At 42.6% G+C, this 27,991-nt stretch overlaps 1 protein-coding gene across 11 annotated transcripts in view; it reads right to left on the bottom strand.

The window, feature by feature from the left end:
* Nucleotides 1–27,991, bottom strand: part of LOC129015285 (ubiquitin carboxyl-terminal hydrolase 31-like) — a 107,847-nt gene that overhangs the window by 14,755 nt on the left and 65,101 nt on the right. For 4 of the 11 annotated variants that reach the window (XM_063655202.1, XM_063655205.1, XM_063655203.1 and 1 more), the window contains exons 4-8: nt 22,364–27,184; nt 2,627–2,764; nt 982–1,070; nt 797–888; nt 32–147 (exon numbers count right to left, since the gene is read on the bottom strand). In XM_063655202.1, coding sequence (XP_063511272.1) covers nt 32–147; nt 797–888; nt 982–1,070; nt 2,627–2,764; nt 22,364–22,960 — 1,032 coding nt within the window. In that variant the 5' untranslated portion in view covers nt 22,961–27,184. Of the gene's footprint in view, nt 1–31; nt 167–795; nt 889–981; nt 1,071–2,626; nt 2,765–3,299; nt 4,429–10,358; nt 10,424–21,565; nt 27,185–27,991 lie in introns of those variants that run through there. The other 7 variants (XM_063655208.1, XM_063655206.1, XM_063655210.1 and 4 more) reach the window with 6 other exon arrangements.

Below are 27,991 nucleotides of genomic sequence, written 5' to 3' on the forward strand. Positions count from 1 at the left end.
CATGTGTAACTGGTCTTAGCAGACTTATTACCTGATCAGTGGGGATCTTTGTTTCCATAGACACTGCTTCCCGAAGTCTGGCAACAGTCCCAGACAGAGGTACGGCCACACCAATCCTCATGCAGTGAGAACATTTGCCTTGATACACTACAGTGACATAGAGAGGCTTGTACAGATCAAAGTCAGATCTTCTCATTAGTCACTTATTTCAACTAAAATACAGAAGATGCAAAATAAACCTGAGATGAAATCAACAAAAAACTAAAGCTAACCCACACTGTTACTCGGAAGCCCAAATGGAAAAATTTCACTTGGCTCTAAGCAGAACTATCAATCATCGAGATCTTTGGAAAAGGCAATCTTCATAAAATGAACATTCTATGAACCAAACAAAAATATATCTACACTTGATTCTGTGCTTTGTATTTTCTTTAGAACAGCATAACTCCTGGAAATGTTGAGAAATTGTTCAAAATAAAGCAACTAAGAAACAGGAAATGTAAAGTAAGGTCTCTAGAGAATCCTGAAGTCACTCAGCAGCCCTCCCCATCCCCCGATACTATGTGTGGATGACAAACCGGGCCAGACTACACAGCCCCTGCTTGCCTCATGTGCCTGCTCACCCTGCAAACTCAGGAGGGCATTTATTCTTGTAAGGTTGTAGCAATGACTGTATTCAATCCCATTATTAATCCCATTACCTGTCTAAATAAGTAAGAAGACCTAATAGGAGCCTACAGAGGAAAAGGGATACCATAAGAAAATACAGTCTTCATTTTACTAAATCCATTCTTACCTTGTGTGGGTAGAGGAATTGGCAAAGAAATGCAAAGGAAAGGATCAAAACTGTTGCTCTGTTTCTGACAATGAGGACACGTCAAAGAAGATCTTCAAAACAAAAAGGTAAGACGCTTCACATTAAAATCACCCAGAACGATGTCAGGTAAACAAAATAAGTGGAAACATCTGATTTTCTCATACCTATATTGGGCTTGAAAGAGTTCTTGTACAAAAGTGCTACAGACAGGAAAAGACGGTCCCTCAGGCATCATATCAGTCTCTGACAGTGGCTAAAAAAAAAGAAAGTACAATTTCACAGACTAGAAAGACCAATTCTTGGTTGAAGATGAAGCTAGAGAATCACAAATGACCTTGACTTCCTTTACAAGCTATGCATCAAGTGCAGATACTTCAGTGACGGGCACCTGCTAAAGGAGCCAGAACACAGCAGGTAGGATGTGGGTCGCGTGGACTCATCCCCTCACACAGACTCTGCCAGCGATCGTCTCTGCACAGCACTCAGCCGGGCAGCTCCCCTTCCCCAGGATGCTCCAGTTTCCCTCCAATTCTCAAAGCCCCCATCCCAATCTCCTCTAAGAAGTAATCCCCAACCACTTTAAAAGTACTAATCCTGGCCGGGCACAGTGGCTCATGCCTGTAATCCCAACACTTTGAGAGGCCGGGGTGGGTGGATCACTTGAGGTCGGGAGTTCGAGACCAGCCTGACCAACATGGAGAAACCCCATCTCTACTAAAAATACAAAATTAGCCGGCTGTGGTGGCACATGCCTGTAATCCCAGCTACTCAGGAGGCTGACGTAGGAGAATCACTTGAACCCAGGAAGCAGAGGTTGTGGTGAGCCGAGATTGCGCCATTGCACTCCAGCCTGGGCAACAAGAGCGAAAGTCTGTCTCAAAAAAAAAAAAGTACTAATGCTTCCCATGCCTAAATTCCCTAGTACCTATTAGTTGTGCTGTGTATGTTGATGCCTAATCACACTCTACTTCATGTTGTATTTAACTTTTCATGTCCCTCCGCCTAACAATTAGTTACTGAGCACCTGCTACCACATGCAGAGAGCACTGTACAGAACATTAGGATACAAAGATAATAAGACCCAGTGCCTGACCTTGAGGATGTCTCAATTTGGTGGGAGCGTCAGCCACACGCATACAGTCATATGACAGAATAGAGTGTTCAGGCACAAAAGGACCTTGAATCAGAATAATTTAACAACTTACCAAACTTAGAAATTTAAAATTTGAAGTACAGAGCAGAATTATCAAAAACTTTAAAAGCTGCCCAAGGGAAGCAACCCTTTAGTCTAAATTTTTTCCATTATATAAGTCATTTTATCCATATTTGTAAGACTATATGTATAAAATTAAGAATTAATTGCTATGTTTCTCAATAAGAACATTCTGGGGCTCCTATGGTCAAATCCAATCCCAACAGCAGAGAAAATACATACGTTTCCTTTATGATTGTGTATTCATTCCAGTGAACTACAGAGTATGTGTCTTACTAGAATAGAAAGCAAACATATTCTGCTTTAAAAACAGTTTAGTGAAATGGAATCACTTTTTTTAATCTGAAGCTCATCATACATGCAAATGTTTCCCCTCTCATTAGACTATAAATTCCTTGGGGACAACAGCTCTTGTATCTCACACTGCCAGCACAGTAGTAAACAAAATGAAATGTCCTTTAAGTAGCCATTGAATCTTATACTCACCCAGAGCTTAGTCAATTTCATTGTATTAACGCAATGCAACAAGTCCTCAGTAGAAAAATCTACACACTCTCATGGCTAGCTGACTGCCCTAGGGCAGCATGCGTCCTTACCTTCAGAGGAGGCTGGCCACTCTGCTTCACTGAATGGTTGAGGTCTTCATGAACTCGGTCCAAAAGCCACAGCAGAAACTCCTGGGCATCATGCTGGGAATTTCCCCGGTACTGCAGTGCATTCTTTGACACAATAGTCTATGCAGGTAAATAAATCAGCATGAACACCTGTGAGTTCCTGGCTTTAAAGAAAAACTATTTATTCATAATCCCAAAAGGGATGCAAGATCTCAAGGGTGTTAGAGAGTACTTCCCAGAAGGAGTGAAAAGTAAAAACAGATGCCAGTGTAAAAACCTCACCCCTAGAAACATGTACCAGAACCCTTAAAATACACTTACTCCAGCAATTCTACTTTTAGGAGTGTATCTAAAGAAATCATCAGAACAGCCTGTCAAGACTTCTAAGAAAATATTAATCAGGGTTTATAAAAGCAAATAATTGGTAATAACTTGGACATCTTAAAAAAGAGAATTGGTTAAGAGTAGGAGGAGCTGAAACTTAAGTAAAGACAGTTAAATTACGATACAACTACATGACATCCTTAAGAAACACTATATTAAGTGAAAAAAGGTTATAAATAAGTAGTGTGAAATGTGAATGTATTCTTGTAAAAATCGTTTAGGGGGGTGTAGACATATACATACAAAGAAAAAGTTCTAAAATAACACATACCTACATATTAAGTATTATCTCTGGGTGATAGAGTAACAGGTGCTTTTTTTCCTTCTCACTTTTCATATTTTCTACAATGAATACATGTTACATAACAAAGCAGTTAAAAGTTTTGTTTCAAACTTTACAAGACTGATTTACATTGCTTTTGCTAAAACGCTAAACTTTTATTAGGTAAGATACATAACAGCTTCAAGATTCATCACTCATCAACAAAGATTTAATAAGTGTCTAAGATACTAACAGCCTAGTGAGGGGGACAGGGAGAAAGTCCACGCTTACAGTGTAGTTAATGGGATGGTGGTGATGGATGCCAAGTTTCTCATAGTCAGAGAGGGAAGTTACAGATAAGCAAGGAGGGAAGGCAATGAATCAGCTGAAGTTAGTATAAACTCCTATTTAGCTTAACATAGAGATGAACAGATAAATAATTACAGATATTTATATAAACTTGGGTTCACATCCATATATCTGTACACTGAAAGGCGAAGAAGTAGTGACACCCCAGTAACAATGTGCACATCAGTGCCCATATCTTGGTTTCTAATACCATTTTCCAATATAAAACTAGGGCACCTTGGAGAAATGGCCGATTCAACGACATTGGGACAGGGGACACGTCGTCAATGGGACACAGGAACCAATCTAAAAGAACTCCCAACAGCCAAAGCTGGAACAATCTGATCAACAGAATAAACAATATTGGGTTATAACCCAAAGTATAAAAAAGTATTAATTGATATAATTAAATGACTGAATGAATAAATAGGGAGAAGAGACAAATCTTCCTTACAGAGGAATTCCAAATAATTTATATCAATAATCCCCCCTCCAGGAGGTAAAGCTTACCACCCCTACACCTTGAGTGCGGTTTGGGATAGTGACTTACTTCCAGAGACAGGAGAATGGAAAGAGGAGTAGAAAGTAACTTATGGTTACTAACACAGTAACTAACACTGCTTCAGAGAGCTGGGCAAGGTTGACATCATCAGTGGTAAGTCACGTTGCTAGCATGTGCACTTGATATGTGATGAAAAGAACATTTTACCTCTGGTCTTCCTCCCAAAAACCCATGGCCTCAGTCTAATCATAAGGAAAACATCAGACAAAACCCAAACTGAGGGACATTCTGCAAAAAAAAAAAAAAAAATGTGACTGGTGCTTCTCAAAACTATCAAGGTCTTCAAGGATAAGGAAAGTCTGAGAAACAATCACAGACCAGAAGAGACTAAGATGATGTGATGACTAAATGTAATGTGTTATCCCATGGGAGCCTGGAACAGAAAAAAGGCACAAGAGAATAACTGGGGAAACCTGAATAAAGTATCAAATTTAATCAACAGTAATGTACCAGTGTTAGCTTCTTACTTATAACAAATGCACTACAGTGACATAGGATATTAACAAAAAGGAAACTGAGTATGGGCTTCATGGAAACTCTATGCTACCTTTGCCACTTTTCTGTAAATCTAAAACTATCCTAAAAGTTTATTTAAATACGAATATATATATTTACAAACTTTCTATAAATATAAATATGGCAGTTGTGTATATGCATATCATGGGAAAAGAAGAGAGGCTAATTAAGAAGTAAGAGGACGGTGGTGTTAACTAATAGACAAGAAACCCTTCCAGGAGATGTCATTTGAGCTGGGCCTTGAAGATAAAGAGGCAGGGATCCAAGGCTGAGGAAGCAACATGCACAAACACACAAAGGTACAATATGACATCTTCAAGGAAGACCAACAAGGTAGAAATAGGCCTGAAATTCCAGATCTATTAGACAGAATGGGAGGAGATCAAACAGTAAACAGATTAGGCAGAGTAGGAGGATATGAAACAGTAAAGTCAGATGCCAGCTCAGGAAAGATTTTAAAGGCCACTCAAACATGGCACAGGGAGCCATAAATGAAATGGTAAATTAAGATCATGGGCTCTGGAGCATACAGCCTGAGTTCAGATCTCTGTTGCCCCACTTCCTATTTGTGAGGCCTGGTACTACTCTCCTCCAAAGTAAAATGGATAATAATGACTCAGTGTGATGAACAGATTTTGAGAATGCATGCCAAATATTTCACTTGTAAATGAGATATAACCAGCACTCAAATTTTAGCCATATTATATATGGGAGTAAAGACAAATCAGGGGGCCGGGTGCAGTGGCTCACACCTGTAATCCCAGCACTTTGGGAGGCCAAGGAGGGTGGATCACGAGGTCAGGAGATCGAGACCATCCTAGTTAACATGGTGAAACCCCGTCTCTACTAAAAATACAAAAAATTAGCCAGGCGTGGTAGTGCCCGCCTGTAGTCCTAGTGACTTGGGAGGCTGAGGCAGGAGAATGGTGTGAACCCGGGAGGCAGAGCTTGCAGTGAGCCAAGATCATGCCACTGCCCTCCAGCCTGGATGACAGAGCGAGACTCTATCTCAAAATAAATAAATAAATAAATAAATAAAAATTAAAAAGAGAGAAAGCAGGGGAGGCAACTGCACAATGGGAGAGTAGTTAGGAAACAAACTAAAGAGGCAAGAAATAATGACAGTCTAAGCTAAAGCAGTGAGGACAGAATGGGAAGGCAGATTTGGGAGATTTAGGAATCTGAGTGGTAGAATCAATACGATTTGTGACCTAATGAATGTGGAGAGGGAGGAAGGAGGCATTAATGTCACTCAGGTGTCTTACCTAGATGATGAGCAACTGGTAGTACCCTGCATCAAGATAGAAAATAAAAAAGGAGGAAGTCCAGGAAAGAGTTCCCAGAATGAGTCCCCCCTTTCGAATCCATTGTAGCTAAAGTTCTATGGAACCTCTGAATGGAAGGTATCTGGTAAACAACTGAAAAATACAGATCTGTGGGCTCACTGGAGGAGTCTGTGCTAAGGACAAAGATTTGGAATTCAACAGATGGGTGGTGGTAGAAACCTCAACTAAGGCTGAGAGTGCCCAGACATCATCTATAAGAGATCGAGCCAGAGGACAGAATGCAGAGGTAACCTATACTTAGGTGGGGGGCTCAAAGAAGCCCAAGAAAAACACCATCAAAGATGTAGTGAGAAAATCAGGAGAATGGTGTCTAAGAGTCAAATGAAGAGAGCTTCATGAACAAAAGGGTGATCAACAGTGTGAAATGTTGACGAATGATAAAGGAGGCCAGAGAACAAAAAACTGTCTACTATATTCCAATTAAGACAACGATAACAGAGGTGAAAAGAAGGAACAGATTTGCGATTTGCATCACAATCTGATGATCAGTTTGATGTGAATCAACAAGAAAATATTCATTTATAGATCTTGAGATTCAGATTCGGGAGGAAAAAAACAAAGGGATATCACAGAGAATACGGAGGTGTCACTGACACAACTTACTGAATAAAATGAGCAAGGGAGAAGGATCCTGATAGCAACAAAGTTTCAAATACCTGGAAGGGACCACTGGATGCCATCTCAGAAACAGGTACACAAGGAAGAACAGGCGTGATGGGAAGTCTTCACCACGGTACAAAACTTCCCCACTAAATCACCAAATCCAAGTGCTTTTTCCTCAGTCTTCATGTCTATCTCCCTTTAGCATTATATATATGTAAACGGCCCAGGCATGGTGGCTCACGCCTGTAATCCCAGCACTTTGGGAGGCTGAGACAGGTGGATCACCTGAGGTCAAGAGTTCAAAATCAGCCTGACCAACATGGTGAAACTCCGTCTCTACTAACACAAAATTAGTCGGGCGTGGTGGCACATGCCTGTAATCCCAGCTACTTGGGAGGCTGAGGCAGGAGAAATGCTTGAACCCGGGAGGCGGAGGTTGCAGTGAGCTGAGAACGCACCATTGCACTCCAGCTTAGGAGAGAAGAGTGAAACTCCATCTCAATAAAAAGAAAAATAATTTAAAAAAAATCTTATTCCATCTTGAAATGGTTTGGCTTATGGCCTTATGTTCCCCTCATTCAGAAGAATCAAAACCAAAGGCATTAGTATGTATAATGGAAGAATGTGAGCTACAGAAGAGAAGATTTCCTAATTTTAAAAAAATGAATAGCCGGGTGCGGTGGCTCACACCTGTAATCCCAGCACTTTGGGAGGCTGAGGTGGGCAGATCACCTGAGGTCGGGAGTTGAAGACCAGCCTGACCAACATGGAGAAATCCCGTCTCTACTAAAAATACAAAATTAGCCGGGCATGGTGGTGCATGGCTGTAGTCCCAGCTACTCAAGAGGCTGAGGCAGGAGAATTGCTTGAACCCGGGAGGTGGAGGTTGTGGTGAGCCGAGATCACGCCATTGCACTCCAGCCTGGGCAACAAGAGTGAAACTCCGTCCCCCCCAAAAAAAAGAATTGATAAAAAACATCATTAGCACTAATGAAACCTTGGTTGACTCGGGATGTAAGACAAACATGTAGGTGTCACTATACTGACGGATCGAAAGAGGAAAGCAGATGACACCAAGGTCTCCCATTTCTGACTTAAGTAGGTAATGAACCAGGAACAGAGGAAGAGATTAGGGGACCACAGTTTTGAACAAGCTGCATTTGAGGTATCAACATGATCCCAAGTGAGGTTAAATCTGGTGCTCGGGAAACAGATTTGAGCTGGAAATTTGAATCAGAGCAGCACACGCCTATCACATGAGACAGAACCCAGGGAACATCTGGTAAGAAGAGGAAGCAGCCGGGACAGAATCTTGAACACTGGAAAAGGTCACAGAAAAGCTGCCCGTGAAGAAGCAAAGAGGTGGCAGCCAGGAGAGAGAGAGTGGCATCATACAAGTGAGGACAGAGAAACCTCCACGGAGGCGGAAGCAACAATGAAAACTACTGCAGAAAAGGCAAGTCAGGCAGGCTCTGAGGCAGATCCTCTAGAATAGCAAATTAAGAGGCTGCTTGCTCATGTAATCTCAATGAAGCAGAATATTTATCAGAGAGGGTTAAAAGAAACAAGGCAAGGGTTTGAATGACTGCCAGAGATCATTCTTCATCACCAAGGAGCTCAGTTATAAAAGGATGGAGGAAAGATGCTGTGACCATCTGGAGGGGACCTTCAGGAGCAGAGGGACCCACAGGCTAAGGGAAGGAGCTAACAGAAAGGAGATATCTGAATAAAGATGATTCTTCAGGCTGGGTACAGTGGCTCAAACCTGTAATCCCAGCACTTTGGGAGGCTGAGGTGGGTGGATGACCTGAGGTCAGGAGTTCAACATCAGCCTCGCCAACATGGTGAAACCCCATCTCTACTAAAAATACAGAAGTTAGCCAGGCGTGGTGGTGGGCGCCTGTAATCCCAACTACTTAGGCGACTGAGGCAGGAGAGTTGCTTTAACCTGGGAGGTGGAGATTGCAGTGAGCTGAGATCGCATCACTGCACTCCAGCCTGGGCAATGGAGCAAGACCCTTACTCAAAAAAAAAAAAAAAAAAAGGTGATTCTTTGGTAAGGGGAAAAGGAGAGATTGATTTAAAAGAGGCTGCAGAGGAACTGGCCTTAAACAGAAGGTAGGTAGGAGAGATGGAAGAGAAGGAGGTAAAGATAGTCCTGGATGCAGATAAACTAGTGATAGGAAAGCAGGGAACCTGGTTTTTTGAGTTTATTTTGTAAAGAAAGTAGAGGACAACTGCCAAGAGGAGCTCTTACGTGTAACAGGGGTAATGACAATCTCATAGCATAGAGTTGGGCCACACAAACTGTCAGAAGTACAGCAAGCTTCTGTTCTGAATCCTCTCTCTTAATTGACTCCCAATGGGGAAAAAATAGAAAAAAAAAAAGTTTCAGCATAGACATTCCTAACAAATTAACTGAAATCAAACTCTTCCTCACATTTCAAAGCAGATATTTTATACACAGCATCCATTCAGATTTCAGGGTGGAGAGTACGTTCAATTATCAAGACTGCATTAAATTTATTTACGCTTCTGTCCACTATCACTTCAACTCATCCACACTTATCCACCAACTGCTGTGTTCTAAGGCAGAGTGCCAATGCTGCTCAACAACATGTTTGTTGGGCACAACCAAACAGGTAACAGAACGTCCACAATCCTCATAACTAGGGCAAAAACCATTCTGGGTCAACCCCACCCTAAATCACTATATCAGACCCTAAAGGAAATTTAAGGAAAAGAAAATCTCAATACACAAACACAAAAGGTCCTCTTCTGCCTCTTTTTACCCCTCACAATGGTAACTTATTCCCACTGCAGATACCCAGGGGACTACTTATCTTACCTCTTCCCCAGACAAAACAAAACACAGAAGAATCTAATGGCCAATCCTTTAGTATGTATCACAGAAAAAAGAAAAGCAGTAGGAGTCAAGAATCCTAAGCTCAAGCTCCGGCTCTGCCACAAACCGCTGGTTATCAGAGGCAACTCACTGAACCTGTGATTCGAATCCTGGTTCACCAAATGAGCAGATGAGACCCCTGCATCCCAAATCTTCACCCAAGCCCTTCCCCAAGAGTCCCGGCAAGTGATCTGGTATACGTTTTTGGTCACATCTGATGTTGCTTTGATTTGCCTTTTACGATCTTTTTTCATAATTAAACCTTAGTTTATTTGATGTCCTAAATTAATCTTTCTGTATGTTTGCAGTTTTGAAAAAGTTGATTATCAATGTCCTCTGTAAATAGAAGCATTGCTACAATCTGAGAAATTATTGATGTCATTTCTATAGAAAACAGAATGTGGGCCAGGTGTGCTGGCTTATGCTTGTAATCTCAGCACATTGGGAGGCCAAGGCAGGAGGATGGCTTGAGCCCAGTTCTAGACCAACCTGGGCAACATATCGAGACCCTGTCTCTATTTAAAATAAATTAAAAAAAATAGAAAAGAAAAGAAAAAATAACATGCACCTTCTTAAAATTAATCTTACATATTTGTGTCTATTTTACAGAATTTGGGTATAGTGTTTCTGTTTGGAAAAAAATATTAAACTGAGTCTCTTGGTCTCCTGGCTTAAATCCTGTACATCCTACTATAAACAGGTTTGACCCCTGCTCCTATTTTCCCCTCAGTTGGGATGATCCTTAGCATATAGTTACTAAATAATAAAGTAAAAGGCAAAACACTTACCGGGTTTTCAAGTTTCATAAAATTTCTCCTTACCCTTCAAAGAGAGAATGTTTTTATTTTTTTCCCTTAAAGAAAAAAAAAAAAAAAAAGAGTTGGAAACATGGGTCAGAAAAGAAAAGAGCCATAAAATTAGACATGAGGGTCTTTCTTCCTGTAGAGCCCTAGTAAAGAGGCTGAAGCATCCCGGGCTCCAGGGAAAAGATACTGACTGGTCCAAGACATCCTTCACCTAACTCCAGGAAGAAGAAGAAAAAGCAACGGTCGGTCACTGGTGACTTCCACCCATGGGAAATGGATGTGGCAATACTGGTCTGACATGAATGATCGGGAGTTGGACTTCTCTTTTGGGAAGAAGGGTAGCTTGCAAGACTCATCAAACCCAATCATTGCCCACTTTCTTTGATTCTATGCCAGAAGAAACACAAAATTTGTTTCCAGTGATCACGGACAAAAACAAAAACAAACAAACAAAAACAGAAGAACTCAGGAGGACAATAGTATTTACATTTTTAGAAAAAGAAATAGATGAAATGCAAACAGCTGGGTAGTATCTAAAAGTGAAATCTGGCTTATGGGCTGCTGCTGGAAATAAAATAATAAGCGCTTGTCTTGAGAAAAGTTTCATCGTTTGAATTTTACTTTCAGGACGCCTACTAAGTTGATGAAGAATAATTAGCTAAAACATAAGGGATAAAATTTGTACAAATAGATGAACACTGTAAAAACAGATACGACTCATGAAAAAATGGTAATATAGTGTCCATGCAATAGTATGACATACTAGGACACAGAATAAATAGGGCCTTCTGTGCCCTTCATCTATTCTTCCTCCTCATCTTCTCCTCTGAGGGGAGAGGAGACAAATAAGACTGAGAGGCCCCTAATATTTGCTGGCTGGGGCAACAGCCCCTTGAAAGGGACCCTAAGGCCTCTAGGCTTTCATATGTACTTCCCCTAGGGCTGGAATGCCCTCCACCACACCCTTCAAACAGCTCTCCCTCCTGAGAAAGATAAGCAGGGGACCTTGGTGGGAGAGGAGAGAGAAATGAGGCACAGGGAAAGGGGGCTTCCATCCAGGATGGAAAGACAACCTGATGAGGACAGGAGCAAATGCCACACACATTCCTTGGACTCTGTTCACATTTGGCCACAGAGAAAAGCATGTTATTCCTGGTACAGGTTGAGTATCCCTTATCCAAAATGTTCAGAACCATAGGTATTTCAGAGTTCATATTTTTTTCAGATTTCTGATTATTTGTATTATACTTACCAGCTGAGTATCCCAAATTTGAAAATTCAAAATCCAAAATGCTCCAATGAGCATTTCTTTTGAGCATCATGTGAGTGCTCAGAAAGTTTCAAATTTTGGAGCATTTCAGATTTCAGATTGTCAGATTTAGGAGGGTCAACCTGTACAGAGCTCCTGATCCTTCCAGGCACAAGGGCCAAGCATAGGATAACTCAAGTATAGGTGTCCATCATATCCAAGTTCTCAGGATGCAAACTCAGGAACGAAATAGATTTGTATAGCAAAGAATATCTGCACTGCTGTAAGATTAGTGTCAGATTTTAAGCAAATTCATATGTACCACAAAGACCTAGTGGCAAAGACTCATTGCTGAATAACGACTAGTAAAGTATGCATTCCTCACCTAAAAGAAAAGGCTATAATAAAGGGGCTGAGTAATGGTTACTGCATTTCAAGAAATTATAACTGACTCGTGAAACCACAAAACTAAGGGTTGAAGTATGGTCAAGAGCCAGGAAAAAAGGGAGAAATAGTGAAAGGAATATCCTATAAGTGGATTCAGCCAGACAAACAAGGAGCAAAAGTTGTCCCAACTGATTATACAAGTAGCAAGAGAAGACCTCCAAGTAAGTATTTACACAATGGTAAAAACTTTCTGCTAGAAATGCAGTAGAAAAAGAAAGACTGGATTATGAATACCAGAGTTCAAGTTCTCATTCTACTACTTTTGATTTTTTTCATTTTCTTATTTTTGTTGTTGTTGTTGTTGTTGTTGACATGGAGTCTCTCTCTGCCCAGGCTGGAGCGCAGTAGTGCGATCTCAGCTCACTGCAACTTCCACCTCCCGGGTTCAAGCAATTCTCCTGCCTCAGCCTCCAAGTAGCTGGGACTACAGGTGCACGCCACCACGTCCCGCTAATTTTTGTATTTTTAGTAGAGATGGGGTTTCACCATGTTGGCCAGGCTGGTCTCGAACTCCTGACTTCAAGTGATCCTCCCATTTCAGCCTCTCAAAGTGCTGGGATTACAGGTGTCAATCTCTCCACCCGAACTTTCTACCATTTTTTACTTAACACGTGCTTCTCTGAGCCTCAGTCATCTTTTCTGCAAAATGGGAATGGTGATAGTAATGCTTTTCTAAAAGGATTACTGTAAGGCTTTAATGAGATCATAAAAGCATTTTGTAAAGTCTAAAACTCTGTACAGATGCTATTATGTTAGTTTTGAAAAATAGAATAAAAAAAGAAAAGAATTACCCTATGATACCACACAATCCTTAAAAATGCCAAAGAGAAAGAAAACGAGAAAATATCTAAAGCATTAGTTCTCTATCCTGGCTGCACATTAGAATTACCTGGGGAAAGTTAAAAATAAAAACCATGTCCTGGCAGCAGCCCACTGCTAATTTTTTTTTCAAGTGTGACTTATTTTTAATGACTATTTCTAACGTGAAGCCAAGTCTGAGAACAAACACAGCCACATTGGAAAAGCTCCAGAGTTTCACTTCCAAAAGCACCAAAACTTATGGGAGGCTCCTTTGTCATAAGCGCATTATATGACTTCTTACATTACGTTTTATTCATATCTCCAGGACATACCATCTCACATGCATCACTAGACAGTGAACAGGAATAATGTCTTACTCAATATTACTTCCCCAATACCTAGCAAATACAATGCTTGGTGCAAAGGGTAACAATAACAGTTAATACTTATAGAGCGCTTACACTGTATCAGGCATTACGCTTATTGCTTATAGATGTTATTTTCTATAAAATTCACCCTTAATGGCTGGGTGCAGTGGCTCATGCCTGTAATCCCAGCTACTCTAGAGGCTGAGGCAGGAGGGTCGCTTGAACCCAGGAGGCGGAGGTTGCAGTCAACTGAGATCGCATCACCGCACTGCAGCCTGGGCAACACTGCAAGGCTCTGTCTCAAAAAAATAATAAAATAAAATAAATAAATTCACCCTTAGGAAATTCCCTATGCTGTATTCTTATTTATGGATGAAAAAACTTAGCCTCAGAGAAACAAAGTAACTTTTCAAAGTCACCACTCTTCTTTTTTTCTTTCTTTTTTTTGAGACAGTCTCACTTTGTCCCCCAGGCTGGAGTGCAGTGGCACAATCTCAGCTCACTGCGACCTCCGCCTCCCGAGTTCAAGCGATTCTCCTGCCTCAGCCTTCCAAGTAGCTGGGATTACAGGCGCATATCACCATGCCCAGCTGATTTTTGTATTTTTTGTAGAGACGGGTTTTACCATGTTGGCCAGGCTGGTCTCAAACTCCTGACCTCAAGTGAGCCGCCTGCCTCAGCCTCCCACAGTGCTGGGATTATAGGCATGAGCCACCGTGCCCGGCCAGTTACCACTATTCTTCAACCTCAGCTGATTAAAAAAGCCTTAAAATATTTTTGCCCATAATCCTTCTTCAACAAAGTACCTTAAAATGATTTGTCCCCATATAGGACTCAGCATCCTACAGGGCTCAGGTTCTTCATTCTAAACGTCAATTCTCAGTTAGACATAAAGCACGACTAAACTACAGCTGCACCAACCCTGAGGCTTCAGGGAATTTATCTGCTCTTAAATAAATCCTTGTTAAGCAGTTTTTGTTTTGTGGCAATTTGTATTTCTTCCTATGACTGAAATATGGCCCAGAAACAAAAATGCCGTTTATCTAATTGGCGTGTTATTTGAGAAATAAGGAGGAATGCAGACAATGTAGAATGATCAAGTTGCAGCATGTAAAGAACTATGTCCTGCCCAAGAGTCCCAGGATGCTAGAGAAAGCAAACACACCAGAGACAAAGATCTGGCTTCAGGGAACTCCATCCGTCTCTCATCTTGCAGCATGTAAAGAACTATGTCCTGCCCAAGTGTCCCAGGATGCTAGAGAAAGCAAACACACCAGAGACAAAGATCTGGCTTCAGGGAACTCCATCCGTCTCTCATCTTGCAGCATGTAAAGAACTATGTCCTGCCCAAGTGTCCCAGGATGCTAGAGAAAGCAAACACACCAGAGACAAAGATCTGGCTTCAGGGAACTCCATCCGTCTCTCATCTTGCAGCATGTGAAGAACTATGTCCTGCCCAAGTGTCCCAGGATGCTAGAGAAAGCAAACACACCAGAGACAAAGATCTGGCTTCAGGGGACTCCATCCGTCTCTCATCTTGCAGCATGTGAAGAACTATGTCCTGCCCAAGTGTCCCAGGATGCTAGAGAAAGCAAACACACCAGAGACAAAGATCTGGCTTCAGGGAACTCCATCCGTCTCTCATCTTGCAGCATGTGAAGAACTATGTCCTGCCCAAGTGTCCCAGGATGCTAGAGAAAGCAAACACACCAGAGACAAAGATCTGGCTTCAGGGAACTCCATCCGTCTCTCATCTTGCAGCATGTGAAGAACTATGTCCTGCCCAAGTGTCCCAGGATGCTAGAGAAAGCAAACACACCAGAGACAAAGATCTGGCTTCAGGGAACTCCATCTGTCTCTCATCAGTAATGTAAAGGGGGTGTTCTTCACCTTAAATGCTCAAGCTGCTCTTCTGGTGGAGATTAATTCCACCAATAGTTCATCCTTCCCCGCACAACTTAAGTGGCCAAGACTTGCTGACTCCAAGTTTAGAGTCAGCTCAGGTCACCAAAATGTATTTAACTACCCAATCAACTAACTCAAGTAACTCAAAAGTATCTTCTTTTTGGACCCTTTCTCATTTTTCCAACACAATCTACCATTCAAAACTATAGTAAAACAAACCCTTTTTTTAAGGAGGAAGGGGGGAAATTTTGACTTACAATCAACACAAAAAAGCAAACGTCCAGTCCCAATGCAAGTTGATCATCATACAGGAAGAATGATAATCTGAAAGAGTTAAAGTTAAAACTGAAAAGCCACCTAAATATATAATAAATTATTATATATTCCTGTCATGAAACATTACAAACGGTTGAGGGTTTAAAAAGCATCAAGTTGTACACTTTAAATATACACAATTTTTATGTGTCAATGATATCTCAGGCTGTTTAAAAACAAGAGACAGACCTATGGAGCTTTAAACCAAAGTTTTCCATTTATAGTAACTCTAAACCCAAAGCCCAAACCAACCTCTGGATCTTAACCACTGGGGAAAGAGACAGCAGCCAGCATCAAAGGAAAATTAGAGAGAGAAAAAGAATGTATCCCTACAGCTACATCCAGTGGCCTTTTGAGGCCATCCTGGCTTGCCAGGTGGTGGGAGATGAATGCTTAACCCTAGGAAGAGAAAAAAAGAATGGCAGTGGCAGCTTTCTGAGCAAGTAAAAGAAGGTAGAGAAGGAACATACAGACTTACGAACTCAGCACAATGACCCTGCCCACAGCACAAGAGCCAATCAATGTTCTTCACTGAGTGGTGCTCCTCTCCGTGAAGTAAAGTGACCTATACATCCCAGGAGGCAGAATAAGGTGGGAAAGGCAAGGACTAGAGGAAAAATGAGATAAGGCCTTGAACTACCCCTAAGCCAAAGATGCATATATTTCTTCTATAAACACACACAGATTATATACACACACACAAGAGGCAAAATCCTCTTGATTTTGAATATACTGACATTTTATTACAACAGACCTAAAATGTTTTTGACTGAAGCCGATTTTATAAGGGGATCCAAAATATTCTGGAAATAACCTTGCGTTGACTCATTATTCTGCTACTGCATTTTTATAACTGCAACATCACTTAGTAGTAACTAAGGGAGACTATTCATAAGCAGATCCAGCAAGTTTCACTATAAATTATGCATTCACATCGCCATAAACCCAGAGTACTCCCAGTAAATTTTAACTGCCTGAGATGCTTGCAAGTCACAGACCTGCTGTGGCACTCTACACAGCCAACCCTATGGATACTTGACAGGCAAGCCAGGCTGACTCTTAGGCCTCCAATCAATCACAGCCTCCGCTCATTCTTTCAATCCTGGACACAAGAATCAGATCTCCTAAAAACCAGCACAGACACCTCCAGCTCATCCTGGCTCCAGTCTTCTCCTAGCAAAGTACAATTTAGAACCTTCCCAGCCTAGGCCTGGCCGGGCCCGGCCCAATCTTTACCAATTCTAGTCAGTTCAGGCCTTGGTCACCTGCCTGTCTTATGTGGATGCTAAATGGATGAGTGTGTGAATATACAGACAGTAAACAAAGAGAAGAGTGTGAAATCAAAATAGGGCTATTCCCTAGTATCAAAATGCTACTATCACATAGTAACTTCAAAGAATAGATCAAGCTGTTCTCCCTACTAACCAAAGAAATGCAAATTAAAACAATGAAATGCTATTTTCTACTTAGCAACTTAAAGATTTCTTTTTTAATAACAACAGTGGGGTACCACACATTCTTAACAATGCTAGTGGTAAAATCCTTCTGTAAATAAGGTAATAATATGATTTAAGAGCCTTTGAAATAGGTAACTACTGAAAGGAATTTCGTTTTATGTAGCCTCAAGAAATAATCAAAAGTGAAAGATTAATGTACAATATACATTCATTACAAACAGAAGCCATCTACATGCCCAAAAATAGGTTATAGTACCTTCATATAATGATCTGAAAAGTTTTTATGATGAAAATTACTCATAAGACAATACGAAATTAAGATCACATGACGAAAATCTGGATATATGCTTTGATATCAATTACGTTATACACACACAGGGGAGGGGAAGGCAAGTAAGTCAATTTTATTATTTCAACTTGCATATATTTTCCATGTTTCCTACAAAACTTTAGACACTACTCTTACAGAAATAGATGTTATCTATTATCAAATTTTAGCAAAAGAACCCAGACACAAAAGAATATATACTTATTGCAAACCAAAACCACAATGAGATACCACTTCACGCCTACTCAAACGGCTATAAAGAAAAAGACAGACATTAACAAGTGTTGAGAAGGATATGGAAAAACTGGAACCCTCACACAGTCCTCGTGGGAATAAAATGGTATGGCAACATTGGCAAAGTGCCTGACAGCTCCTCAAACAATTAAACACAGTTACCATATGACCCAGCAATTCCATCTCTAAAATATACCTGAGGAACAAAAACACATCTCCACATAAAAATCTGTACGTGAATGTTCACAGCAGCATTATTTATAATTGCCAAAGTAGAAACAACTCAAACGTCCATCAGCAGATGAATAAACAAAATGTGAAATATTCATATAATAGAATATTTTGCAGCTATAAAACGGAATGTAGTATGATATATACTACAAGATGATTAATCTTGAAAATATCATGCTAAGTGAAAGAAGCCAGATGCAAAAGGCCACATATATGATTCCTTTTATCTGAAATGTCCAGACTAGATAGAGACACAATGTAGCTTAGCGTTCATGTAGGGCTGGAATATTCCACAGAAATAAGGAGTGACTGCTAATGAGTATGGGGTTTTTTGGGGGGTAATTAAAAATGTTCTAAAATTGATTGTGATAATGTTTGCACAACTCCAAGAATATAATCGAACTGTACACTAAATGGATGAATTAAATCGTAGGTTAACTGTATCTCAATAAAGCTGTTTTTAAAACAATATATACTTCTTTCACTCATAATAAAGTCCAACAACAGACAAAACTAATCGATGGTGTTAGAAGACAGTCTATGTTTAATCAATGGTGTTAGAAGACGGTCTAATGGATGGTGTTAGAAGACAGTCTAACATTCCAGAAAGGGTACCTTCTGGAGTGTTAGAGATGTCCTATTTCTTGATCTGGGTTACAAATTATCACTTTAGGATAACACATCAACCTGTACGCTAACGACATATATATTTTTCTGTATGTATGCCATACTTTGTTCAAAAAGTTGACATTAGGCTGGGCGCAGCAGCTCACGCCTGTAATCCTCGGACTCTGGGAGGCCGAGGTGGATGGATCACCTGAGGTCAGGAGTTCGAGACCAACCTGGCCAACAGGGTGAAACCCTGTCTCTACTAAAAATACAAAAATTAGCCAGGCGTGGTGGTGCACGCCTGTAATTCCAGCTACTCATGAGGCTGAAGGACGAGAAGCACTTGAACCTGGGAGGTGGAGGTTTCACTGAGCCGAGATCATGCCACTGCACACCAGCCTGGACAACAGAACAAGGCTGCATCTCAAATAAATAAACAAACAAATAAATAAATAAATAAAATAAAAAATTAAAAAGTTGACATTAAAATGGAAAAACACTAAAGTTTCTTAATTTAGTCAGACGCTCAGACTCTAACTCAGTTTAGTTAATCTTATTTAGAGCCGATTCCATTTATCTAGTTACTTAACTAAAAAGCAGATTAGAAACTGCAAAATAGTCAGGCATGGTGTCTCATGCCTATAATCTCAACACTTTGGGAGGCCAAGGCAGAAAGATCACTTGTGGCCAAGAGTTTGAGACCAGCCCAGGCAACAAAGAGAGACCTGGTTTCTACCAAAAATTTAAAAATTAGCCAGGCATGGTGGCGCACACCTGTGGTCCCGGCCACCGGGGAGCTGAGGTGAGAAGATTACTTGAGCCTGGGAGATAGAGGCTACAGTGAGCCATGATCACACCACTGCACTCCAGCCTGGGAGACAGAGTGAGATTCTGTCTCAAAAGAAAAGAAGAAAAGTACAGGAGGAAGTAGGAGGTACAGGATCCCAGCAACAGGATAAAGCAAGAGAAAACTAGCATGAAGATGGTAGGGAGCAATGAAAGCAAATATCATAGGAGAAATAAGAATTCGAACAATATAGCAATCCAGAACCACTCAATAGGGCCTATGTAGTCCCACTAGCCCCAAAAGAAACCTCCATATTACCTAAAAGGAGATCAATCAATGATGTTCATAACAACCCTAAGTCACCAAGGAACAAATGAGTATGTCTAGGATTCTCACCCTGGCAATGAGTACAAAATAATATGATCAAGCCATCTAATCAAAAGAAAAGGTTAAAATTGTAAGGATCTGATGTTCAAATAAGTAGTTACCTCAGAAGTCACTTATGTAAAAGACTCATTCCCCAAAATGCCAGGCACATGGATTATCATTGTGTTATTCAACGATGATACAATGGCACAGAATGTATCATACTGAGAAGTGAGTGCCCTCTCCGGGACATACTCCTCAGTGAGTCATCCAGCACTAGAACACTGGAGATATAAATAAATACCACCTCTTCAAAAACAGTCTGAAATTCAAGTGGTCAAAACTTAGAGCATCATGGCCGGGCATGGTGCCTCATGCCTGTAATCCTAGCACGAGGCTGAGGCGGGTGGATCACCGGAGGTCAGGAGTTCAAGACCAGCCTAGCCAACATGGTGAAACCCCGTCTCTGCTAAAAATACAGAAATTAGCCAGGTGTGGTGGTGGGTGCCTGTAATCCCAGCTACTTGGGAGGCTGAGGCAGGAGAATTGCTTGAACCCGGGAGGTGGAGGTTGCAATGAGCCGAGATCATGCCACTGCACTCCAGCCTGGGTGACAGAGCAAGACTCTGTCTCACAAAAATAAAAAAATTAAAAAAACCCTAGAGCATCTACGCATCAAAGGTAAGCTATAAAACAATCAGACTTGCAAAGCTAGTGTAGAGGTGGAGCGTACTTCTCGTCAGCACTTAACTATGGTGATATTTTGCAAGATCCTTTCTACGCCTCTGTCCTACCAGCATCCCTTTCTTATGTCCCAGACCTGCTGTCACAGGCTGGGTTGGTTGGTGTGTTGGTTGGTTGTTCTTGCTAAAATGTTTTCACCACTCAGGTGTAAAGGAGTCGATGGTTGTTAAACACCACGATCTGTGAGGATGGTATTACTATGTGGCAATGAAAAGGAAAATATGGAAACTGAGGCTCAGTGACCTGCCCAAGATCTCAGCTGCACTAGGAGTCTCACTACATTCAAAACTCATAGGCTCACAGATTTTCAAAAGGGAAAGAGTAGCCTCAGACCCTGGATGCCCTCCACCTCCCCCAGCTCTACCCTCTGACGCTTGACAGAATCTGGGAAGGGGTGGCGGCAGCTACAACAGCTTAACCAGCTGCCTGACATCACAATAGAACCTGAAGGGTAACTAACCCCTTCCTCCAGCTGGATATAAAATAAAAAGCAGCCAATAGTCCTTTCTTTCCCATCTGAAGGGAAATTAAGCTACTCTCCTTTCTTCCTGTCACTAGTAAAATTGTGAAATCATTAACTAGTAGATATTTTCCACCAGCTGTTGCTTTTAAAGGAGTTTGTCCTTTTCCTTAGCTACCCTAGTTTATTACAACTTCCACGACACGAAGACTCTGAAACGAGGAAGATTCACCAAGTCGTCACTGTACTGTTAAAAAGGAACTCTTATTTTTAGAAGATTAAAGAACTTTCCAACTTAATGTATCTGTGTAATTACTGGGAGCAACTCTGGTCAGGGAATAAGTTCTTACTATTATTCTTCTCCAGCTACAGAGAGCCATAACGTTCAAATAAAGAAAGTGTTTAATTTCCTTCTCTAGAGTTTGGCAACAGCCTTTCTCTGCTCCCATCATTGCTCAAAGTAAAGTAAATAGAGAAGTTAATTCCCTGCTCATTCATTTGCTCATGAATATGCACACAAGGGTCACGACTAGTTACTATGGGGGTTAAAGGGAATCATAGCAGCCATACATGGTGCCTCATGCCTATAATCTCAGCACTTTGGGAGGCCGAGACGAGAGGATCACTTGAGGCCAGGAATTCAAGACCAGCCTAGGCAATATACCAAGAATTGTCTCTACAAGAAAAAAAAAGTTTTAATCAGCTGAGAGTGGTGGCAGGCACCTGTCGTCCCAGCTACTGCAGAGGCTGAGGTGGGAGGATTGCTTGAGCCCAAGTTTGAGGCTGCAGTAAGCTATGACTGCACCATTGAACACTAACCTGGATACAGAGCGACCCTGTCTCTTAAAAAAAAAAAAAAAAAAAAAGCCTGGGCATAGTGGCTCATACCTGTAATCTCAGCACTTTGGGAGGCCAAAGAGGGGAGGGTGGCTTGAGGACAAGAGTTCAAGACCAGCCTGGACAACAGAGCAAGACCCTGTCTCTAAAAACAAAATAAAAATAAAAAGTAGCCTGTCAGCACATCAATCACATCAGCAGGTTTTTTTTCTTCAAACCACTATCTGATATTACCTCGTTAACTTCTTCAAGTCTTTAATAACAAAAATAATAGCAGCAAATACACATGATATTGAAGTATTTTACTTATCAGGTTGAACCCTATAAAAGTGCCAATCTGTAAATAAAAAACGGTGAAATATGGATAATTCCACAGTGTTCGACCTAATATATCAACTTGTTTGCAGCTCACAACCACCTTATAAAGTAGGTCCCAGATGAAGAAACTGTAAGCACAGAGAGGCTGCTTAACTTACCCGAGGTCACATTGCTAGTAAGTGGCAGAATCAGGATTTGAACCCATGCTCAACACTCCCACCCCACAAAAATGCAAGTTCCATGAAGGCGGACAGTCTTGTTCATTGCAACGTCACTCCCATTGCCTATTATCACAGAGTATGGGCATGTATGTAGTAAGCTCTCAATAAATACATGTTGAGTGAGTGAGTGAGTGAATAAATGAATGAATGAATGAATCTCCTTACAATCACTGGTCGATTGCCCAGACCACTCGGAGCAACCAATGCAGAAGCCTGCCAGGCCAAGAGGAACCGAGGGAAGGAAGACCTGGGCGGGCAGGTGCCCCAGGGGCTCCGGGTGCAGTCGGGGCGCGGCGGCGCGCGGGCTCACCTTGAAGTCGCGGCTGTGCTGCGAGGTGTACTCCAGGGTCCAGAGGGCCCGCACCAGGTGCGCCAGCTGCTCAGTGACCTCGCCCTGGCCCTGCGCGCCGCGGCCCGTAGGCTGCTCGGGGTGAGGCGAGGGCTCAGGCCGCCCCGCCGGGTACTGGCCCAGCGCCAGGCACTCCGCGAAGAGCTCGGTGTTGCTGAGGCACTGCAGCATGGCGTTCATGAAGCACGTGTTGCAGTGGTTGCGGAGCCCCGCCACGCCGGGCACCGGCTTGGCGGCGCGGGACAGGCGGGCGGCGGCGGGCACGGCGGCGGCCGGCCCCGGCGGGAAGCAGCTGCAGAGGCCGCCGAGGTCCGGGGCGGCGCTCTCAGAGCTAAAGTCCGAGAGCGTGGACAGCGTCTTGAGAACGCGGCTCATGAAGCTGCCCACCGAGCGTGCAGAAGAGGGCGAGGAGGGCGCGGCCGGCCCGGACGCCCCGGAGTCCCCCGCGCCGCCGCCGCTAGCGCGGCGGCTCGGAAACAGCCGCTTGCTGAAGGAGCGCTTCTCCTTCCCGCTCGCCGCCGCCGGCGGCCCGGACCCGGGCGCCGTTACCTTGGACATGGCGGCGGCCGCAGACACTCATCACCGTGCCCGCCCGCCTGGCCCGCGGCCCCGCCACAGCCGCCGCCGCATCTCGCAGCTCCGCGCCTCACCGGCCCGGGTGCTCCACTCCCAACACACCTCAAAGCGCAGCGGCGCCAGCGAGCGAGCGGCGGCCGGCGGGGCCAGCGGGCGGGCGCGCGCGCGGTCCGCCCAGCTGGGCCGCTCACGTGACGCGCCTCCCGGCACCGCCCGCCCCGCGCTGAAGCCGCCTAGGCCGCCATGTTCACTGTGGGACGATAGCTGCCTCTCCAGCCGGACGCGATGCCTGGAGGCTGTGGGCGCGGTCCTGCTGCGTGAAGCCTGAGGGAGGCCATGTCTAGTGTGGGCGCGGTCCCGGCTTGGAGGAAAAGGCTGGGCTCCCCTTGGATGGTGGATCCCTGGGGTGGGTCTCTGTCTTTGTTGATCAGATGGCAGAGGCGGGAACGTGCAGGAATCAGGATGCTGTCAGTTACCAGACCGTGCAAGGGCTGGTGGACATGGCCCTGACAGGTCCTGGGCAAGTCAGCCCTGTCTGGTTCCCAAGGGACGTTGCAGATACCTACCGTCTGGGTGCCAGCGGAGTGCAGTCACAAACCCTGGCACGTCCCAGCGGGCTTTTCTTCCTGGCTGCACCTTGGAGCCCCAGCGAAACGCTGTTATCATAACTACCTTCCTTTTCATTCCAGCCTTTAAAACTCCGCCGGGCTCTCCCATCATCCATCCATCCATTAATTCATTCACTCACTCATTCATTCAACAGTTACTGGGGATATTGCAAAGAATTAAATCTATTAAATTAGAATCAAATGTCATATCCCCAGTGGATTAAATTAGCACGGTTTCTACCTGCCCTCTTGCAGCTTACATTCCTACTGGGTGTTTACAATAGCTGTTGTGTTCCACACATTATGCCAAGCATGCAATATTTTCTTTAATCTTTAATTCACCGTCTTTGAGATTGGTACAGTTCTTATCTGATTCAAACACAAGTTTTATTCACAACCCCTATACTTGACCTCTAAACCAAAGGTCACGAATCCACAATATCACAGGTCACAAACCCACAAATGAGTGAAGAATCCTGGTGTTTGAATTATCATATTGACTTTCAAGTGACTTGGGTCTCAGTGTTGGGGGAAATATAAGGAATGATGGGGACTATAGCAAACTTCAAATTAACGTCTTTCTAAAGAGATGGCTGCCACTCAGCTCCAGCCAGTTGTTCCCATGTGAGAACGGGAGCTCAGCGTTACCAGATCATCTGATGTTTTAAGAGAAGGCAGAAATCCTATTTTTAAACGTTGGTTCCATTAAAAAAAAATAGTGCAGGGAGCAAAAAATAGTACATCTTTGAGATGCCCTTAGTCAAAAATCAACTAGTATATGACCTCCTCTCTATAGGCTTCCCTCTGCTAAAAGGGCTAGTCTGAGTCCTGAGGCAGACGAGAGAAATCAGGGAAGGGAGAGCCCTTCCTCCTTTTTAAAACATGAAGGCCACCTTACACCACGTTTCAAAGTAAATGGTTTTTACCTTTGACCTCCCTCCCCATTGTAAGTAGGGCTCTATGATGACATCTCCAGGGTGCTCTGCACTGTCCCTAATCGCCTCCACTCTCCTCTTAGTCAAAATTCTTATCTGGACACCAGGAAGAAAGCCATCTGATTATTCACACTAAAATGTGAATGCAATGGCCCTCAACTTCTGGGCAGTTTGATCCAGACTCCAGGGCCTTTGCTGGAGCTGTTCCCTCTCCCTTGGAGGATGTGCCTGTCACACACATCTGGTGGTCTAGCAGCCTACAAGAAAGCCCAAGTCTGAGGCCGCTGATGGGCATTGAGATCAAGGGTCAGGGCTGGACAACTCAACGGAACTATTCACTTTAGTGCTGTAGAAAGTTCTTTACATAGAATAATAAAAATAAGAAAAGCATCCAAGTTTCTCACCACTTTCTTCAGTTCCAAGTCTTAAAAATGTGCCACTCCTCCTACTTCACTAACTCTGGACCCAGCATCAGAATTCCTGGGATCTTGTCTCACCCTACCCTCCATCACCAATACTCTCAGGTGACCCTGAACACTCCAGTGGTCATGCTGAGTCTTGGTTTCCCCATGTGGGACTGATAATGCCACCCCTGGTTACTTCATAGCTCCATCTCCATTCTAAGGGAGATGAATGAATGCACCTTGGAAGAGATGGGCTCTCTGGTAGGTTTACCTCACTTACCTGATTCCCCCTGAGGTGTAGCAAAAGCACCCATTTACTTCTCAAAGTTGCTATGGCAAAGAAAATAACATACAACCTGAGAGAGAAGCATAGCCCTGGACCAAAAAAAAAAAAAAAAAGCAGGCAGCATTCATTTTTTCAAAAATTCTTTGTAGTAAAAAACAAATAACATTAAATTTACCATCTTCACACCATTTTTTAATGTACATTTCCGTAGTGTTAAGTATAGTTGCTTTGTCATGCAAAAGATCTATAAAACTTTTTCATCTGGCCAGGCGCAGTGGCTCATACCTGTAACCCCAGCACTTTGGGAGGCAGGCGGATCACTTGAGGTCAGGAGTTCAAGACCAGTCTGGCCAACATGGCAAAACCTCATCTCTACTAAAATCACAAAAACTAGTTGTGCCTGGGGGCATACATTTGTAATCCCAGCTACTCGGTAGGCTGAGGCAGGAAAATCCCTTGAACCTGGGAGGTGGAGGTTGCAATGAGGCGAGATTGTGCCACTGCATTCCAGCCTGGGCTACAGAGCGAGACTGTGTCTCAAAAAACAAACAAACAAACAAGAACACCACAAACTTGCATCTTACAAAACAGAAACTCTATACCCATTAAACACTAATTCCCCCTCCCCTCTCCTTTCCCCCAGCCCTTACCAACCATCTTTCTACTTCCTATGATTTTGACTACTTGAGATACTTCTTATGATCAGAATCATAGAGCATTTGTCCTTTTGTGACTGACTTATTTCACTTAGTGGAGTGTCCTTGAGTTTCACCCAACTTGCAGCATATAGCAAGATTTCCTTCTTTTTTAAGGCTGAATGATATTCATCGCATGTATAGACCACATTTTCTGCATCCATTCATCCATCAGGGACATTTGACCTCACATCTTGGCTATTACAAATAGTTGGGTAATGTACATTAGAGTGCTAAGATTTCTTTGATATCCTGCTTCTTTTTTTTTTTTTTGCATGTATATCCAAAAGTGGGGTTGTGAGATAATATTGTAATTCCATTTTTATTTTTTTGAGAAAATTCCATACAATTTTCCTTAATGCCTATGCCATTTTACAGTCCCATTTATAGTACACGAAGATTCTAATTTCTTGGCCTCCTCACCAACACTTGTTATTTTCTTTTCTTTTGATGGTGACTATCCTAATGAGCATGATGTCATATGGACAATTTTGAGAAATTCACACATCCCCCTTGGGTCAAGACAAGGGAAATCATTTGAATTAGTTTAGACGATCTTCCATAGTGTTTCCATCTTTTAAAAAAATTCAGCAAATCAGTCTCCATGTCCCCACACCAAATGAGATCACGAATATGAACAAAGAATCTTTGTCAATTGGGAAGGGCTAGACAGCTGATGAAGAGCACATCATGTAAAGGCTAAGGGAGGGGACGTGGTTGGTCAGGCTGCCTAGATTTGATGCTCATACCCGCCCACTGCAAGCCATGTGAGACACTATCCATTTTCCTACCTAATGCGAATGATAATTATCACTCACTCCCCCCACCCCCAGAGGGTTAATGAGAAGACCAAAACAGATCACAGGAGTTAAGAAATCTGAACCAAGTGGAAGGGTGTTTGTTCCTTGCTAAGAGGCAAAGCCAATGCTATTTGTTCCACTAACAAGTGAGGCCATAGGAGTTTCTCAACAAGGGCCAACTCCTTACGGTCTAAGGGAGATACCGAATCACAGAAAAGGCACAGATGTTGGCATCAGACAAACTTGGGTGTGTTTGAATCTTGATTCAGCCTCCTAGTAACTGTGGGATTTTAACAAGTTCTTCAGTCTCAATGAGCTTCATTCAGTTTACTCAGCTGGAACATAACGATATTTTAAAATGACTTTTCAGGATTGTTGCATTGCATAGAATGTACCCACCTGCCATGTAAGCGGTGTTCAATGAATGATAACCATTATTTCTGTGTTGCTATCCTTTTCGAAGAAACACTGTTCCTTTCTGAAGGTAATAGCGTAGGCCAAGGGCCACCCAAAGTAGGGGGAAGAGGTGGGAGAAAGGGGGAAGATGACTGAGTTTTCTATTCACAAATACTCCTTTTCCAGAAACAAGCCATTTATCAAAGTATTGGAGTCTCGTTTACTGTCAAAATGCAAGGGCTAATTACACTTGAAGAACAATTGACTACAAGAGCAAAAAAGACAGGGCTTGTTCAATTAATGGGAAAAGAAAGGGGGTCTCTAGCACACAATATTTTGGACATCAGATTGGAATGGTTTAATTAGCCATTGCTAGGGACTCTGATTGTCTGTTGTCCTAGAAGCCATTAGTCGTCTGTAGCTTTTAAGCATCTCATTTCAATTCTCTCATTCAACACTTTCTGAGTACCTGTTACATGTCAAGCACTGTGCTCAACATTAGTGATACAGCAAAGTCCAGTGGAAGACAGATGGCTTGAGCCTCTGCATTAGTCAGGGTTTTTTGGAAAAACAAAACAAATAGGATATACAGAGATACACAGGAAGATTTATTATGGCCTCCAGCTCCATCCATGTCCCTGCAAAGGACATGATCTCATTCTTTTTTATGGCTGCATAGTATTCCATGGTGTATATGTACCACATTTTCTTTATCCAGTCTATCATTGATGGCCATTTAGGTTGATTTCATGTCTTTGCTATTGTAAATAGTGCTGCAATAAACATATGTGTGGAAGTGTTTTTATAATGGAATGGTTTATATTCCTTTGGGTACATACCCAGTAATGGGATTGCTGGGTCGAATATTATTTCTGTCTTTAGGTCTTTG

The sequence above is a fragment of the Pongo pygmaeus genome, chromosome 18 (assembly GCF_028885625.2).
Source record: "Pongo pygmaeus isolate AG05252 chromosome 18, NHGRI_mPonPyg2-v2.0_pri, whole genome shotgun sequence".
In the NCBI taxonomy this organism is placed as follows: Eukaryota; Metazoa; Chordata; class Mammalia; order Primates; family Hominidae; genus Pongo; species Pongo pygmaeus.